Here is a 19,050-nt window from a genome sequence, read left to right on the forward strand (position 1 = left end):
GGGGGGGGGAGGGAGCCTCGGAATAAAAGTTCTTTGAGCCTTCTCCTCCCACGCGACGTTAACTTATTACTACAGTCTTAGTATGTGGTGCCCGTGTTTGTATTACGATTGTTGTGTTTGTGACTGTGTTGTGGTATGCAGTGTCATGTATTGTTGGTTTTGGTCCCTTAATTGTTGATCCTTCTGAGTCATGTTCACTTAAGTGTTCCTTCCTCGGGTTTGGAAACTGTGGTGTTTGTGTCCTCCCATGTGGTTCGTTGTGTTGTTTCTGCTTGTCTACTCCTCCTTCCATATGGATTTTACCGCTTGTATTCTTCGTGCAGAGTGTTCGATACACGCTATTTATTGTGTTCCAGTCATCGGGATTACGTATTATTCTGGCGATGTCATTGTCGTTCTGTATAGGTCTCACTTGTGCTAGCGTGTTGCACAGCAGTGTGACATGTTCTCGTGTCCTAGTTTCTCCGCATATGCATGTTTCATCGTTAGTTAGTCCCATACGGTTTAAATGTACCGGATACGGCCCGTGGGCTGTCAGGAAATGGACCATCCCCCAGCTTGGGTCGACATGTTTCAGTTGTAGTCTTTCGCGTACGTCACGAAAGAAAGAGTGTACTCGGCGACCGTTGTCGGATGCATCCCACCCTCTTTGCCATATTTGAATCCGCCATAGCTTCATTTGTGTTTTGTTCATAATGTTGGTTCCCGTCATTTCGGTGACTTTATCAAGCCTGTCCCTCTTAAGCCAGTAAAGTGCAGCTCTGTGACGTACTGTTTTGTCTATAGAGCAGGTCCCCATCACAACGCAAAGTGCCTCTAGTGACGTGGTGTTGAAGCCTCCGCTCAATCTCATCAGCACACGACGTTGACCTCGTCTTGCAATTGTCTTGTTAACCTGTATGTTCAGTCTGTGAGCCCAAGCACGTGCGGTGAAGCATGCGATGGATTCAAATATAGCAATGTGGTAGGCCCTTATCGTCTTAATAGGTAGTTTGTGCTGAGTTGTGTTTAGTCTTGCTAGTTTGTGCATAACTTTGGAGGCTCTGTCAGTTGTCAATTTTATATGATGGTTGAATGTTTTTCGTCAAGATGCAGTCCGAGATAACGTGTGGCTTGCTTCCTCTGTATGCTTGTATTGTCTAATTTTAGAATTGGATTTCTCTGTAGTGTCCCTCTGAGCAGTAAATATTCATTTTTGCTGGGAGCTATTTTTAATTTATTTTCTTTGCACGAACTGTTAATTTTCTAAAGCAGTTGCGAGCCTTTTGTCTCTAGTGCTGCTCTCGAGTTGGCTGACTCCACTACGAGCAGGTCATCTGCGTCAGCCACCACACCTCTTACACCGCCATCACTGCCCAGGGTGTTCAGCAAGGGCTCGACTGCGATATCCTAGACTACTGGCCGGCGAATCAAGCCCTGTGCTCGTCCCTTTGTTATTCTCTTGAAAACCTTCCGTGTAGCAGCCCTCCATACCGCCACCCTGCCTCTGCAGCAGTCGAGGGGGCTATTCTAGGGGGAAGCTGATAGTCTCATTTCCCTTAACCTGGTGAAGAGGGATGGCCACCACATATTGTCAAAAGCCCCGGCTTTGTCGATTGGTATGGCAGCCACGTATTTGTCGCTGATGCTATTTGTAACTGTCAGTACTTGGTTGACGGCGTATTCTATTGATCTACTTTCCCTGAAGTCGAATTGGTGGGGCGTTAGGCCGAGGAGGCGCCTGTGCGATTGTAAACGGTCACACAGGAGCCTTCCTTTCCTGTACCTTGCCGAGAGTGTTTAAGAGACGTTTTGGAGTCTGTTGGCTCTTTGTCTTGTGATTTCCTCATTATTACTACATTAGCAGTTTTCCAGATGTTTGTAATTCTACCTGTTAGTAGTCCCTCGTTGAACATGTTAGTAAGAAAAGGTGTGATTTGTGTTACTGTTTGTATTAATGTTTCTGAAAGTATTTTGTCTGGCCCAGGTGCTTTTCGGTTTTTAAGCCTGCTGATTGCCGTCGCGACTTCTTCTTGCGCGAATGGCACGGTTACACTGTCACTGGTGTACGGTTGCCTCGTGCTCTCTCCTTAGGTCTGCGTGGTGTCGCTCGTCTCGTCTGGGGTCGTCATCTGGGAGGAGCCCGTTCAGAAGATATTCTGCTGTGCTTCTCCACCCTCTCGTCATTGTGCCGCCAGCTTGTTTTAGTGTTGACAGAGCTGTCAGTGTCTTAACTCGTTCTGTTTCTATCTTGAATGGTTGTTCCCAGATGTCGTTCTGTAGCTGGGTTTTTACAGAATTGGTCCAGTAGTCTTGCCTTGTTGTCTTTAGTTGTTTTTATTGTTTCTGTTTTGCGTCACGATACAGATCAAGTCTTATCTGTCTTTCAGGAGGTGTCTTTGCTTGTTGGCAGTACTTTCTTTTGTCCCGTGAATCCTTCCTTAGTCTTGCCAGTTCTGCCGACCACGGCTGCTTCTGTCCCCACCCAGTTCTTGCCCGTGGTATAGCTGCTTCCTGTGCTCTTTGTAGGACATCTGTCAGTGCATGCGTTTTGTAATCTATACTGCTTTGAACAGTGTGTAATGACAACGCCTCAACAATATCTCGAACATTTTGCCAGTCGGCTGTTCCTATGAGTAAGTGCTGCTGTTCATGGTCCATGTTACGTGTATTGTCATCCGTGGTTATGACGATTGCGTTGTGGTCGCTATGTGTGGCTTGACCCTCCATTTACTGACTAGTGGAAAATATTTTGCTTTCCTTAGAGAAAGATCTATGTTACTTACACCACCAGCGTCTCCACGGTAGGTAGGTGGCTGATCCTCCCTATTCAGTATGAAGACGTTGCATTCATTTACTACGTCAAGCACTAGTTGCCCCCCTGTCGTCAGTTTTATCTGAGCTCCTCATGGGCGATTTTGCGTTGATAGCAGAATGAGCAGCCTTTTTCTTTCTGAGAGTCGTGAAATTATTTTGTCTAAGAAAGGTTCCATGTCATACGAGTACTGGACGTAAATAGATGACATGAGCCGTACATGCTGTCCGTCTGTTATTTTTGCTGTGGCAATGTGTTCAAAGTAAAACTGAGTGATCTGTGTTACTATGAGGTTTTTATTAGCTACTGTTATCGGGACTTTCGCGCTTGGTGTTCCTGCTATTGTGATGTAATGTGAGGGGAGCCCTGAAATCTTCCCGCCTCGCAGAAAAGTTTCCTGAATGCAGGCGATGCCTGCTTTTGTTTGTTCTAAGGGCCTACCTAGTTCCATGTTTACTAGGGTACTGCCCTAGCAATTTAGTTGTATTACCTTCAGAAGGGATATCTAGTGAAGGAAAAACACTGGGGTATGGTTTCTTTAAAATCCAGAAACACACGTTCCTGTGCTCTCACGAATCCTTGTATACTTTCTCTAGGTTTAGGCCCTCTCCCCTTCGCGCACATGCCTTCCTTAAAAGCTTACATAGTTCTTTGGAGTTTGTTGGCAGACTTTCTTGGTAAGCAGATTGCATCCCCGTTTTCATGCTTAGTTCCTATTACATAGCGAACAGCTGTTTGAAATATACACTTTTTTCTAGTCTGCTAAGCCATAGGGTAACTTCTAAGTTTTCGTAGTTTACGTAATTAACGGTATTCGGCTTGGGGTCCTAGGTTGTGTCCGGTTGGTGTGTGTGTGTGTGTGTGTGTGTGTGTGTGTGTGTGTCTGTGTATGTGAAATCTTATGGTTCTTAACTGCTAAGGTCATCAGTCCCTAAGCTTACACACTACTTAACCTAAATTATCCTAAGGACAAACACACACATCCATGCCCAAGGGAGGACTCGAACCTCCGCTGGGATCAGCCATACAGTCCATGACTGCAGCGCCTCAGACCGCTCGGCTAATCACGCGCGGCTGTCTGGGTGGTGTTCTTGACTGTTTGTTAGTTGCTCCGATTTCGAGTAATTTTGCAGTGCAGCACGTCTTTTCTGCTTTATGGTTTCTGGTAGTATGGAGTTTGATGTGTTTTCGCTGAGCATTTCCCCTGGTAGTGACTTGTTTTTTATCTATACCTGGGACTTGTTTGTAAAAGGTGAACAACGTATAGCCGTGAAATTTTGTTTTCTGCTCGGCAAAAATGCTACTGAAACTCTTTTAATGTTGGAAACAGCTTACCAAGAGGACGCTGCGGGAAGAACTCAAGTGCACGAGTGGTTTGCACGATTTAAAAATGGCGACGTGTCGGTTGATGGCAACCTCGTTCTGGACGTCCATTAACTACCCGAATCAATGAAATTATTGAAAAAATTCGACAGCTTGTGCTCACAGACCGTCTACAGACAACTGAGTGTCAAAGATTAGTGGGTTTCATCTTGGGGCTCGGTTCAGCGAATTTTAGCAGAAGATTTGGGAATGAAAAGGGTTGCTGTTTTTCCTCCGGTTCTGACTGACACCTGCACTCACAGCCATCTCCGTTACACACTTTTTGGCTAAAAATGGCACGGTTCCGCTACCCCACGCCCTTACTAGCCTTACCTGGCTCGGTGCGAGTTTTTCTTATTTCCACGCCTGAAAAGGGGCATGAAATCACACCGATTTGACAACATAGAAGAGGTCAAGAAAAAAACAAGGGAGAAGCTGTCACCCATTTCTAAAGATGACAGAAAAAATTTTTCGAATATTCGAAGCACTAATGGGGCAAATGTACGAGGGTGAGTTAAATGAAAACCTTAAATTTGTAATAACAAATCGAAATTTCGCGCCGTTGTCCTGTAAGTTGGTACGCGTGCTACAAACAGCATGCAGAATGATCTGTAGGTGACAATATAGTGCAGATGCACACATACCGTCGCATTATCAGTATAAAGATGGCCGCCCCACTTTCTACTTGCACCAGGGAAGAACAGCGTTCTGTTATTCAATTTATGAGTAGTGAAGGTGTGAAACCTATTGAAATTCACCGACGAATGAAGGTTCAGTACGGTGATGCATGTTTATCACAGCAGCAAGTCTACGAATGGAGTAGAAAGTTCCCAAATGGTGTGACTTCAGTGGAAGATGCTCCTCGTTCAGGTCAGGCATAACGAGTTGTGACTCCACAGAACATTGCAGCAGTTGAAGCCATAGTGAAGGTAAACCGCCGAGTGACACTGAATGACACTGCAGCATGTTTACAGATTAGTCATGGGTCAGTACACCACAGTGTCCATGATGTGCTCCAGTTTCACAAAGTGTCTGCAAGATGGGTGCCACGGCAGCTGACTCCTGAAATAAGAGAACGACGTGTTCAGGCTTGTGAAGGACTTCTTCGGCGCGAGAAGGCGATGGCTTCCTTGCAAGAATCGTTACTGGGGACGAAACCTGGGTTCACTTCCACCAACTGGAAACGAAGAGAGCGAGCAAGGAATGTCGCCATTCCTCATCACCAAAAGCAAAGAAGTTTCGAACAGAACCATCAGCAGGGAAGGTTATGCTGACTCTCTTTTGGGACGAAAAAGGCGTCATTTTGGAGCATTACATGCCTAGAGGGACCACTGTCATCAGTGCATCATACACAGATCTCCTAAAAAATCATTTGCGGTCTGCAATCAAATCAAAGCGACGTGGATTGCTGTCAGCAGGTGTTCTTTTGCAAGATGACAATGCAAGGCCCCACATTGCCCGTACAACAGTTGCTACTATCACAGACCTGCATTTTGCGTGTCTTCCTCATCCACCATACTCACCAGTTCTTGCCCCGAGCGGTTTCCATATGTTTGGACCACTCAGAGACGCAATAGGAGGAAAGAAGTTCCGTTCTGATGAAGAGGTACGCCATGCGGTGCATGAGCGGTTGCGCGGACTACCAAAAGGAATTTTTTTCTAAAAGAATTTTGTAAGCGCTGGAAGACTTGCATTGAGAGTGGGGGAGATTATGTTGAAAAGTGGTAAAGCTTTGTACCACTTCTGCACAATAAATAATATTTAAAAAAATATTTGAGGTTTTCATTTGACTCTCCCTCGTATTAGTTGTTATGGAGAGTATTTTGAAGGGAATAAGGTTGTTCTGTAAACTATTTGACATTATACAGTTTTCAAAAAATAGTTCCGGTGTTTTGGGTACCCCTTGCGGTGGCCCGGTGTAATGTTAAGCTCTGTCTATACAGCTTAAGCGTTTTCGTGGACTTATTTGTTGATGAATGCTGGTTTTGCTTTCTTGCAGCGCCGATGTCTTCTGCTAGCACCGGACGCTTCTCCGAAGATTTCACTAGGAAGGGGAAATTTTCACTCTCTCGCTCTCTCTCTCTCTCTTCTTATTTAAAAATACGCTACTCTTGGAATATCATTCAATGCACCAGAACATATTTATTTCCAATTTGTACAAAAAAGCATCTAAACTTTACGACGTAAGCCCACACATTACCAGGCACCCAGAATCAGTTAATTACACATTTTTGAACACAATTAATACGTAAGCTTTTATCGTGGCTGACTATTCACGTCCAGTCCACGTACCCTCAACAGCAGTTCAACGTCTAATAAACAGTCGCTATTTCGAGTCTCTACATTTGTTTTTCAGCAACACAAAGCTACATTACTCTTTGCAGCCGGCCACAGAGCTTCCGGGCGGTATTTGATTATTCTTGGCAGGTCGCGCTGAACACTTGCCAGCGCCGACGAGTTATCTCCATTCCAGTTTCGCCTGCACAAACAATAAATGGGTGCAGTATCCCATGCTCATCCTTACGCCCTGCTGTAAAATAACGCGTGTTCGATAGGTGTGCGGACATTTGCCACGCCGGACATTTGCCGCGATTTTACCTGCTCCGAAGGGTTGGGTCCCTTGTCTCCCCCTCCTCCTGCTCCCCCCCCCCCCCCCCCCTCACTCGCCGCCCGACCCACAGTAAAGGTACTTACTTTCCGCTGGTTTTCTTAACATAGGACGAGAATCTCTATAGATTTTTCGCCACATTTCTAGAGAGAGTTTCGTTGTGGAAGCTATGAAATGCATCTCGCATTGAAATCCGCACCAAATTTCAAGCCTCAGTAAAGCTTGGCCAATCTTGGAAATTTTGCGTTCGTCTAAATTATACGTGCCTTTTTCGGTGCTCCTGCAGCAGCTTTCTGTCGTGGTGTGTGTACCGTGGGGCATCAGTTCCGTCTCTTATTAATTTATTTGGTATGAATCTCTCGAGTGCTGTTGATACTATTTCTTTGAACTTAAGCCACATATGGTCTTCACTTACATAGTTTGGAAGGATTGGAGACTGTCTCTTAGAAAGACGTCAACCGAATTTTTAGCTGCTTTTATAATTAGACATATTTCGCATTTAGTTTTGGTGAATTTCAATGTTACGGAATTGAGCCTCGTTACGACTGTGTGTTCACTAATCCCTGTATCCGTCGTGATGCTCAGGATTATTTGTGGTTAAGAGGTCAAATGTGTTTTCGTATCCATTTAAAATTTGAATGGCCTCGTGAACTAATTGTTCAAAATAATTTTAAGAAAAGCATTTAGAACAATTACGGAAGTTATTTTCTATCTACAGTAGGGTCAGAAGATGTATTTTTGCTAACATACAGAAGGTAGATTGAAGTCACTGCCAACTATAATTGTATGAGTAGCGTAACTATTTGTGATGAACTGTTCAGCAACTGTTTCATCTGAGACTGGGGGTCGGTAAAAGGAGCCAGTTATTAATTTATTCCGGTTGTCGAATATAACCTCTGTCGATACTAAGTCACAGGAACAATCTCCTTCAATGTCGCTTGTGAGCTGGAACACACATTACATTATTTTTCCTTAACTCGTGCTTCTTGTTTCTGTTGTAGTGTAGATCATTACAATTACGGCTTTTCCCTCCAAAACCTAGGATGCTTTCTCTGTGACCCTGTAAATACCAGAGCTAATCAATGTAGAACAACAACGTACATTACAAGCATAGCACAGTGTATTACTTTATTTCCTTATTTCTAACATTTTAAAATTGTACGTCGACTTTAGATGACATGTCAGTCATAGATGTTCTTATATTTAGTGAACGTATTTTCAGTCATGTTTTGGACATTGACCCGCTACACTTTATTAAGTAATGTTTCGCCGCAAGGGATATCGCATTTTAGAGAGTAAATTAATATGGAGTATGTCGTTATTCTTTTCAAACATTCACATACCCATTTCTGCTTTCCTTATTGTCTTTTGGCCATCGAGTTGTAGTAATTAAAGTAGGCACAAATGCAGTGATCAAAAAGAAATTAGCGTACATTCGCATTCTCTTTACATCGTTCCTTTCTTGTTGCTCCCATGGCGATGGACTGTTTCTACCGCAATCAGTAAGCGTGAAAGGAAGTTACCGTACAGACAGAGGAATCTATATTTATATTTTGCAGAGCTAAATACATACTGACATAGTCGTCGGTATTGCTTTCGTTCCCCAAAAGTTGTAAATATTTCGATTTCGGAAAAGAAGCTCTGTATTTCGCCAAGATGTCGAAGAAGAAGGTCCCTTACGTACTGGTTGTATCGAGTAAGATGTGGAGACGGCGGTTTGAAAGCGGACAGAAGAAGTACGAGGAAGGGCGTCCCTTACCTGAGGGATCGCTACCTGGCGAAGGGGCAAATGTCCGACGTGGCAAATGTACGGTGTGGCAAATGTGTGACGTGGCAAATGTGCGGCATTCGTTCGATACGGCTGGAACACAAGTGTCTCCAGACTTTCGTAAAATTCTGGGGGTACTACACCCTTCGTAATAATACCTGCCAACCAGTGCGGGGTACACGCTATGAAAGTAGAAGATGCAGCAGCTCTCTTAGTCTCGAGTGATTTTTTGGGGTCGACGATGCTACACGTCGGCTGAATTACTGCGGCGCTACAGCAGCGGCTGGTGCTGACCGGCGTTCGGACAGCAGCAGCGGACGTACGGGCGCTGCGGTGCCGGTGACGGCGGCGCCGACCTAATGGGATGACGGCGGGCGCTCGCCGGCCGGTCATCAGCTCGTGGCGTGTAACGCGCGCTCGCCGCCGCCGCCGCCGCCGCCGCCGCACTCCATTACGGATTGGTCACAGCGCGGAGAGGGCCGCGCCGGGGCGCCCCGCGGCGCGCCGGCCTTCCAAATAAAGCAAGCGAGGCAGGCGAGCCCAGCCCGGCCACCTGAGGAGGAAGCTGGCGCCGGAAAAACTGGCACTGGGCGCGTCGCGTCGCCGCGGCGCCACCCGACAGGTATTCCAGGGCTGTCCAGCGCCCGCGTCTCTACCTGCGGCCGCTGCTCCTGCTGGCCGCTCTCGCTCTACGACGCGCTCGGGTACGGCCAGGTACACGAAAACTGCACCCAAACAGAAATCTGTGAACATCTTCAACTTTTGTAGTCCTGTCTTCCTCAGTTGCGTGTAATATTACGGTATATTGATAATATTTACTTATGGACCGTCTGACAGCAACTGAATAAAACACAATTTTAGTGCCATACGCGTTTCGCCTTTATTTTCTGCATCATCAGTAGCAGGTTGCGTGGACAGTTGCGTAATGTGTAAGAAACTGTCCACGCAACCTGCCACTGATGATGCCTTGCAGAAAATAAAGGCGAAACGCGTATGGCACTAAAATTGTGTTTTATTCAGTTGCTGTCAGACGGTCCATAAGTAAAAATTATCAATATACCGTAATAGAAATCTGTGAAATTTGCACCCAGGATTCCTGGAAGCAGCCTGCTCATGGGCACAACCTCCCCGCACCTAGGGAGTAACCGTCCACCCCAGTGGCTAACTGCTATGACAATCGCTGCCAATGTAGCTAACTGAGCAACAGGATAAGCTCTTCGAGGACGCTAAATGATGGACTACCTCAGGGATCTTCTTGATGCAATAATTTACCAACAGCCGTGTGATTTGTAGAAGTTTATTTTACTTTATGAACTTCTATGTGCTACCAGTTTCGGCATTACATTGATGCCATCTTCAGGCCCCACCCGTCATAATCGTTACACGGAAGGAGCCAGCTCTTGGTGGCCAGGCAGCTGTTGCAGGACGATTGATTCACGGATCCAGTTATATGGCTCCTTCCATGTATAGCGATTTTACGATTATGACGAATGGGGCCCGAAGATGGCATCAATGTAATGCCGAAACTGGTAGCACATAGAAGTTCATAAAGTAAAATAAACTTCTACAAATGGCTGTTGGTAAATTATTGCATCAAGAAGTTCATGCCAGCCGTCGTCCCAATAGGTCAACGAAGATTACCTCAGGGATCTGTCCTTGCCCCACTCTTTTACACCTACATCTACGTAGGCAGTCCACAGACCACCGTACAGTGCGTGGCGGATGGTACGCCGTACAACTACTTGTCATTTCCCTTCCTGTTGCACTCGGGAACCCTAATTTCTCGTATCTTACCTGCGTGTTCCCTGCAATCGATGAATGTTGGCGGCAATAGAATCATTCGGCAGTCGGTAGAATCATTCGGCAGTATCTTCGATCTCTAAATTTTCTCAATAGTTTTTTTTCGAAAAGAATGTCGCCTTCATTCCAGGGATTCCCATTTGAGTTCACAAAGCAACTCTGTAACACCGTTCGAACCTACCGGTAACAAACCTAGCAGCCCACCTCTGAATTGCTTCGATGTCTTCCTTCAACCCGACATGGTACTCAAGAACAGTTCGCACCAACGTCCTACACGCGGTCTCATTTACAGGTGAACTACTCTTTCTTGAAATTATCCCAATAAACCTAAGTCGACCATACGCTTTCCCTACCACAGTTCCTATGTGGTTGTTCCACCTCATATGGATTTGCAACGTTATTCCCAAATATTTAAACGACTTGATTGTGTCAACGAGAACACTAGCAGTTTTGTATCCGAACATTAGAGGTTTGATCTTCCTACTCATTCCCATTAACTCACATTTTTCCACATTTACGGCTAGCTGCCATTCATCATACCAACAGGAACTTTTATCTGAGTCGTCTTGTATCTTCCCACAGTCACGCAACTTTGACAGTACACCAGCGTATCATCAACAAACAACTCCAGATTCCTGCCCACCCTATGCGCCAAATCATTTATATATATAGACAACAACAGCCCTCCTTTCACACTTCCCTGGAGCACTCATGACAATACCCTTATCTCTGATGAACACTCGCCCTCGTGGACAGCATATTGCGTTCTGTTATTTAAGAATTCTTCGATTCACTCGCATATCTGTGAACTTATTCCATATGCTCTTATTTCGTTAACAGCGTGAAATGGGGCGCCGAGTCAAATACCCCTCGACTCTTATAACTGCCGTCTGGTTTCTGTACACGTTGTAAATAGCCTTTCGTCCGTATCTTTCCCCTGCTATTTTCAGGGTTTAATCTATACATATTCGATATGCATGAAACTATATCTCGTAAGTTTGGATACGCCGATCACTGGGTGTTGACAGTGGGACATTCTGGCGATAATGGGAACATACTTGTAGAGATGGAGTCTGAAACCAAACCCCTCCAACACAGAGACGGCTTGCTTTCATTCGTGCAACAAAATGGTGAACAGACAGCTCCAGGTCTATTTTGGTGACACACTATTTCACTACAATCAGCACCCAAAATATCTAAGGATTACATTGGACCGGATACTGTCCTACAAGAAGCATCTGCAAAACAGCGCTGCAAAGACACAAATTAGAAACAACGTCCTAATTTCGTTCATTGTTTTTAATATTTCAAGAAAACCTGCAAATTAGTCATTAATGATTTAAATAATGAAAACTGCACCAGTTGTTTACCTGTTGATGCTTAGCACAATGCGTTTCGAGAATTTATCTCATTTTCAAGTGCATTTTGTGCATTTGTTTACGTGAATACGTTTGGTGACGTCTGCATGTGGGATTTTCTGCCTCACTTGCGTCTTTTTGAGATTAGAAGGTTTTGTGTCTTCTCGATTATATACAGTATCATATACACACAAAACATCACTTACACTGTTTGTTTTCAAAACATGCTACAAAGATATCATGACACATCTCCAGCCCTCATCATCAGTAAATCACGTAAAGGTAAGTATACCACTGCGGCCACACATTGCTGTAAAATTAGAAATGTGCCAAAGCGCCGTAAAAGACACCACTTCCCGACAGCCGGGCAAACGGCAGAGGCATTAAAATCTCCACACAGTACTACTATTCATCCATTTATTTTGTGATTGCCAAAAGTAACGTCCAGTGCTTGAAAAAAAAAAAAGAAAAAAAATATGTTGCTCACAGGAAATCTGTGGACACATAAAACAATAGTTTTTCGGACACTAACTCAACAGCTGAGATTTCAAATCTCGTTCACATTCCAATACATTTTCTTGTACATGCACTATGTGATCAAAAGTATTCGGACATTCCCAAAACATACGTTTTTCATATTAGGTGCATTGTGCTGCCACCTACTGCCAGGTACTCCATATCAGCAACCTTAGTAGTCATTAGACATCTTGAGAGAGAAGAATGGGGCGCGCCGCGGAACTCACGGACTTCGAACGTGGTGAGGTGATTGGGTGTCACTTGTGTCATACGTTTGCACGCGAGATTTCCACATTCCTAAACATTTCTAGATCCACTGTTTCCGATGTAGTAGTGAAATGGAAACGTGAAGGGACACGTACAGCACAAAAGCGTGCAGGCCGACCTCGTCTGTTAACTGACAGAGACCGCCGACAGTTGAAGAGGGTCGTAATGTGTGATAGGCAGACATCTATCCAGACCATCACACAGGAATTCCAAACTGCATCAGGATCCACTGCAAGTGCTATGACAGTTCGACGGGATTTCATGGTCGAGCGGCTGCTCATAAGCCACACATCACACCGGTAAATGAGAAACGACGTCTCGCTTGGTGTAAGGAGAGTAAACATTGGACGATTGAACAGTGGAAAAATGTTGCTTGGAGTGACAAATCACAGTACACAATGTGGCGATCTGATGGAAGTGTATAGGTATGGCGAATGCCCGGTGAAAGTCATCTGCCAGCGCGTGTAGTGCCAAGAGTGAAATTCGGAGGCGGTGGTGTTATGGTGTGGTCGTGTTTTTCATGGAGGGGGCTTGCACCCCTTGTTGATTTGATGGCACTATCACAGCACATGCCTGCATTGATGTTTTAACCACCTTCTTGCTTCCCTCTGCTGAAGAGCACGATCGAGCACCTGTTAATAATGCACGGCCTGTGGCGGAGTGGTTGGACGAAAATAACATCCCTGTAATGGTCTGGCCTGCACAGAGTCGTGACCTGAATCCTATAGAACACCTCTGGGATGTTTTGGAACGGTTCGTGCCAGGCCTCACCGACCGACATCGATACCTCTCCTCAGTGCAGCACTCCGTGAAGAATGGGCTGCCATTGCCCAAGAAACCTTCCAGCACCTGACTGAACATATGCCTGCGAGAGTGGAAGCTGTCATGAACGCTAAGGGTGGGCCAACACCATACTGGTTTCCAGCATTACCAATGGAGGGCGCCACGGACTTGTAAGTCATTTTCAGCCAGGTGTCCGTATAATTTTGATCACATAGTGTATATAGAATTCCCTCCATGTTTCCATTCCGTTCTGCAAAGGCAATCTGCAAGGCTAAAATCTAAAAAAACAAAGAAAGTACTCATTTTGTAACTCAATTAAAAAAAAAAAAATGTGAAACATCTTTTCATCCACTGTTGAGAAGTATGTTTTTCATCAACTTCGTTAGTTAACGGTTGTACATTTTGACGTACAATGTTTAGTGCGTATTTGCAGTTTAGTACTGCATCATTTTTTTAAATAGTCTACTTCCGTAAGAAATCTGGTTCACCCTTTTTATCGTATCTTTCTTTTTTTGGCCAATTACAATTTAATGTATCACAATTACATATAATTTGTTATATTAATAGCGAACTTTCGATTCATGTCCCTACGTCGTAATTTGAGATTATAACTACAAATAACTCAAATATAAGCTTTATGCTCTTACGCCGATGACGCTAATAACTGGCAGTCGTTTACGATTTTACAGGGTTCATCATTGCTATTGAATAACCATTAGGGAAAGAGATCAATAATATACACAGATAACGTAATAAAATGGGTAAATGACGGCAGACGGTTTCTTCTTCTGGCATCAGTTGCTGGTGTGCGCCTGTGAAATCAGTCAAGTATTGCGGTTGCCGTGTTTTCACATCTCTGATGTCAGAGGTGTATATCCGTCTCCAGGGAGCATTTTTCCGTGTGGGCAAAGATTTTTGACTGTCGTGCAAGGATCGTGACGAGATCAGTAGAACTACCAGTCTGAAGACGCCTATCAGTTCAAATGGTTCAAATGGCTCTGAGCACTATGGGACTGTGGTCATCAGTCCCCTAGAACTTAGAACTACTTAAACCTAACTAACCTAAGGACATCACCCACATCCATGCCCGAGGCAGGATTCGAACCTGCGATCGTAGCGGCCTGTTGACTGATGTGGCGGGAACAGCAGAGGGAAAGATAATTCCGACACCTTAGTTCTGAGGGGTGACCTGGGGTATATGAAAAAGTTAAAATTCTGATGTAGAAATGCGCTGGATATCACCCAGGTCCATTTCGTATTATCATGATCGATGTAAGCCGTCGTGAAAGTTTTAGTTTTCTTTCCCATGTTCTTTTAGGTATGCATTGTTGAAACCGTGCAAAGTTTTATCCTTTCGTTATCTAACAGGATTCCCAGAATCCGTATCAATCATCAAATGTCCCTGAATTTACAGTGTTGCGAAGTCTGTGTAAGGTAGACGCACAGGAGAAAGATATTCCTCACTTGTAGCCATTCATTGTGAATCAGTCAATAGCTCTGTTGTGTCTCATTTCGCAAGGCCCTTTGATCCAGAGAAGCTACTCTATGCTGTATCGTTTGACACACTGATAAACTAGTTACTCTGCATCGAACAGGTAACAGTTCGTTTTCAAGTTCCAGGACCGATGTTGCAGTTGTTCGAGAGCAATCAGCGAGTCTGTTATTACTAGTGTATCATAGATCTTTGCTAAGCGTATCTGCGTGCCTCTCTTATACCTACATTTTCAGCCTTAAGTTTGCTCCTTCCAGGGGAAAGCTTGCACGTAGGTCGTCGTATTTCTATGCTATTACTAGTGTCTTTCAGAGGCACCCACATGCCTTACTCATACTGTGGCATCAAGCAGTCAGGCCTACAAGATGAGTGGTCTGCCAAGCGAGTGGATTTATTCTTATTTCTCAATGACTGATTATGAGCTCTGGTACCCGCAATTAAGCTACAAATTATTCTCCTGTTTGAATATTACGCAACGGAAACGGATAACGCACATCTGACTACTAGAAATTCACACACGCTCTGGCAATACTACATTTTTTTTCTTACTCAACGGCTTTGGTCAATATGTGGCCATCGCACTGAATATGAATGGCACACACATTATAAATTCTGGATATCATGACTACACACTACTCGAAAAACAAGGCCATCAACCTTTCTATTTTCCCTATCTTTTTTATTCCGATAAATTCTATTATGATTCAAAGATACAATAAACACACCATTACATTTTATACAACAGTTACACATGAGAAACTCCGCCCAGTGGGCATGGCTTTACATGGGTGATTCTCGATCTTATGGTCTCGCAATTATCTAACGCTACAGTGCACTTTCTGGATAGGATGGTGGATCTTTTGCTATATCTCACACTTCGACTCTTACACCCATCATCACGAAAATTTCCTCCAGACCGAGCGGTACAGAAAGGAACATGCATAACCCACTGCCTCTGAACCTCTATTGCTACTCTCCCATGCAAACCACACATACTTAAATTACATGAAATACATCACACTGGCAACATACGTCACAAAGAATAGTTACAACGTTAGAATCACATCACTTTCAGCTTTCCCACTTCAATTAGCATTCATACCAGTTTCACACGACACTGCCCCACTTCGTAACTTTTCTTTCCTACTACGAACTCTGGAGGATATATGCACGTCTTCCTGTGCAATGCAAGCCAAGTGGTGTGGCTGGATAGACGGCTGACTCACCTTGCTTCTCTCTCAGAGTATTAGAGTTTGAATCCAGCGTCACACGGAAACATAACACGCAAAGTAATATTAAGAACATATTCGTCACACACGCGAGTCCTCAACTGATACCATGGACGAGTACTTCTCTTTATCCTTTGTCTCATACACAGATTGAGACTCACACAGTACTCACCACATGGAAATACTCGTCTCTAATTTCAAATCCTGCACACGCCATTTCTTAAATATTTCCAACTTATAGTACACACGCCAGTAATTCAGCTTAACTTTAGCACTCGGAAGTACTTCAACTTAGTACTAGCACTCGGAAGTATTTCAAGTTATTGGTACACGTGGTTTCATTGTGACCGTTGGTCACTTCCGAAGATTAATACGATCCCCTGACATTTAATTCTCCCCACAAAAGTTCCTGAAATAGAGAAATTATTATTCCAAAGTACTCTTAAGTATTTCACATGCATACCATTCTCTCCACTCTTTTGTCTTTACGGAGCACACCTAATACAGGTCTTAACAGCACAAGATCCAGCGCCAGAGTGCTGAACATGACCGTTCTTCAGGTCAGCTCGCACCTCCGTCGAGGTGGGGGAGCAACATGTTACCGTATTGGTCACCCACATTTCAGGCGCTCAAAGCTCAGGTAAATTTCATCTCTTTGGTCCCACCAAAGGTGGCCAAAGGACCTTCTCAAAGATGATCATATATTGCACATTCACTATCTGCAGTTGGTAGACGACCATACATTCATTCATTTCACAGATCTCACCAAATTGAATGTAGGGATTTATTTTGTGGGAGTGCACATGTGATCAATTAAATAAATAAATTATCATTCTTTCCTACACTGGTATCTGGCTTCGGCGTATTAAGTGAAATTGAGTTATTATTACAAAAAATATGTTGTTCTGACAAGAATAATGAAGAATATTGTATCTATTTCAATGTCAGGCGGTACTGTCCCCTTTCATCTTCTGACTTAAGCTATAAATTAAATTATACGTTCATCGAACCTATTAATGTGTCTAACCAATGTTGAATTGATAATTACCCGCTACACACTGTCTGCAGACAAAATTGCTTTACATAAAAAAGAATGACGTGATTGAATATTGCAATTCTTTTTTCTCTTGGTGCACCGGGGAAGCACCACACAGCCGACCAATGTGTTTCTCTCAGGCTCGTATTAGTCTAACAGTTCCTGTTCACCAGTATATGAACACGCTGAGTGCTATCCGGTCAAGCCTTCGACAATGATCACCATACACACCAACGTTGACCTCGGTTTTGTGCAAAAGTAAATGCTTATGGGTCGGCAGGGTTATATTTGCTTCAACTGGCCTGACTTTATCATATTAACGAAGACGCAAATGACGGAGATGACGCTTTGAAGTTTCTGAAAGGCCACGAGCTGTCTCTGTTGATGCCCCTTATACTGACCCAAACAATCGTCCCCTTGGTGGCTTTGCAAGAAGCAGCCGCCGAAGGAACTGACGACCCGACCTTGCCCTCAACTTCCGCTCGCTGCCGAGTGTTTTCGTAGCAATTAGAGTAGAACCGAGCGGCGTCGTGCGCTGCCATTTCGCATGGTGGGAGTGTTGATGGTCACACGACCGAAGGACGTTGGCGTCCGAATTCTGCGTGCCTGCCGAGGTGGATGAAGGTACCTATGGCGTGTCACTTACTCCGCAAGGCGTGACGGAAAAACTTGTTCTTTCCTATTGTTAATTTTTCCCTCCCAGATGAACTTGATTATGAAAGTAAATAACTCTGTAATACGTGCTCTAATCCGGGATTTTTGCTTATCCTCTTCACGCGATGGGGAGATGGGCGCCTTAGAATTGCTTAGGTAACATCAAATCGATGTTTATCCAATCGTAGCCTTTCGGCGTGAATAACGACTTACTTCCTCCAGCTTTTGTTTATTCTGCTATTGTGTATTCCCTAAGCCTCTCCGTATCTATCTCATGCTGACTCGGGCTTTCGGTTACCACCACATACTTTGGGCCTCTTTCGTTTCACGTCTTCTTTGTAACGAACTCAAACACAGTACTGCAAAACTTCATAATAGGAGAGCCATGTACACATCTCCTTTTAAGAATGCATTACACCTTCCAAAAATTCTTACAATAATCTGAGTCTTCTATTTGATCTTCTCTCGCTATCGCAACTTTATTTTGACGGGAAGAAAGTGAAGTAGCAAAATTTACGAGATATGCTGGAACACAATGTCATGCTCGATATTTTCTGTTGGCCACAAAATTCATTTTCCATGCGGTATAGAGTTAGGCGAGGGGATTTTACGGTGGAATAGTTTCTGTGGAAAACAACGATTTTTAGTGAAAAAAGAAGCCAGAAAATACGTAAAAAAATACTAAAATATGCAGCCTGAAAATAATTCCTGAACCCCCCCCCCTCCCCTACCGCTTTGTTATTGCGCAATTTTAACGATTTTTTGAATACTATTAAGCTTAGTTATTTCAATAAAAGATTTTAATTATATATTTGTCTTTCCCCTTACAATAGTTCATATAGTTACCCACTGACAAGCAATGAAGATGAGTCGTGCTCACGATAATATAGCAGCTTGTGATCGAATACCAAGGGAGTTATCAATAGTTTTTGTCAGGGCTAAGTGAAAGCTTTCGACGTTAAAGTCAGTTTGAACACCACAAACTTCACAGGAATTTTTCTATTAATGAACAGAAAACTGTCAACAACAGTCCTACAGGCAACTGAGAATTTTCATATTTATAGTCTCACGCTTACCCACTATGCATCGAGTCACACTTATTGTGAGCACGCTGTTTTTATGTCCTGCTAAATCTGACTACCCCACGACGAAGTTTTTTATAGATCGGTCGCAATTCACTTATGTGAGTGACTCATTCCTACAGGCAAGAGTATCGCCAGAGAAACATATGAACGTTGTGGCCACACTGCTTCACAGATCTACATCTACATCCATACTCCGCAAGCCACCTGACGGTGTGTGGCGGAGGGTTCCTTGAGTACCTCTATCGGTTCTCCCTTCTATTCCAGTCTCGTATTGTTCGTGGAAAGAAGGATTGTCGGT

The 19,050-nt window shown here is 44.0% G+C and overlaps 1 protein-coding gene across 1 annotated transcript in view; it reads left to right on the plus strand.

Annotated features, from left to right (window-relative positions):
• Positions 1-19,050, plus strand: part of LOC124788408 — a 179,323-nt gene that overhangs the window by 85,743 nt on the left and 74,530 nt on the right. Inside the window, exon 3 of the mRNA XM_047255674.1 lies at positions 8,929-9,246. Within this exon, the coding sequence (XP_047111630.1) occupies positions 8,929-9,246 (318 nt within the window). The remainder of the gene's footprint in view (positions 1-8,928; positions 9,247-19,050) is intronic.

This window comes from Schistocerca piceifrons, chromosome 3 (assembly GCF_021461385.2).
Source record: "Schistocerca piceifrons isolate TAMUIC-IGC-003096 chromosome 3, iqSchPice1.1, whole genome shotgun sequence".
Taxonomy (NCBI): domain Eukaryota; kingdom Metazoa; phylum Arthropoda; class Insecta; order Orthoptera; family Acrididae; genus Schistocerca; species Schistocerca piceifrons.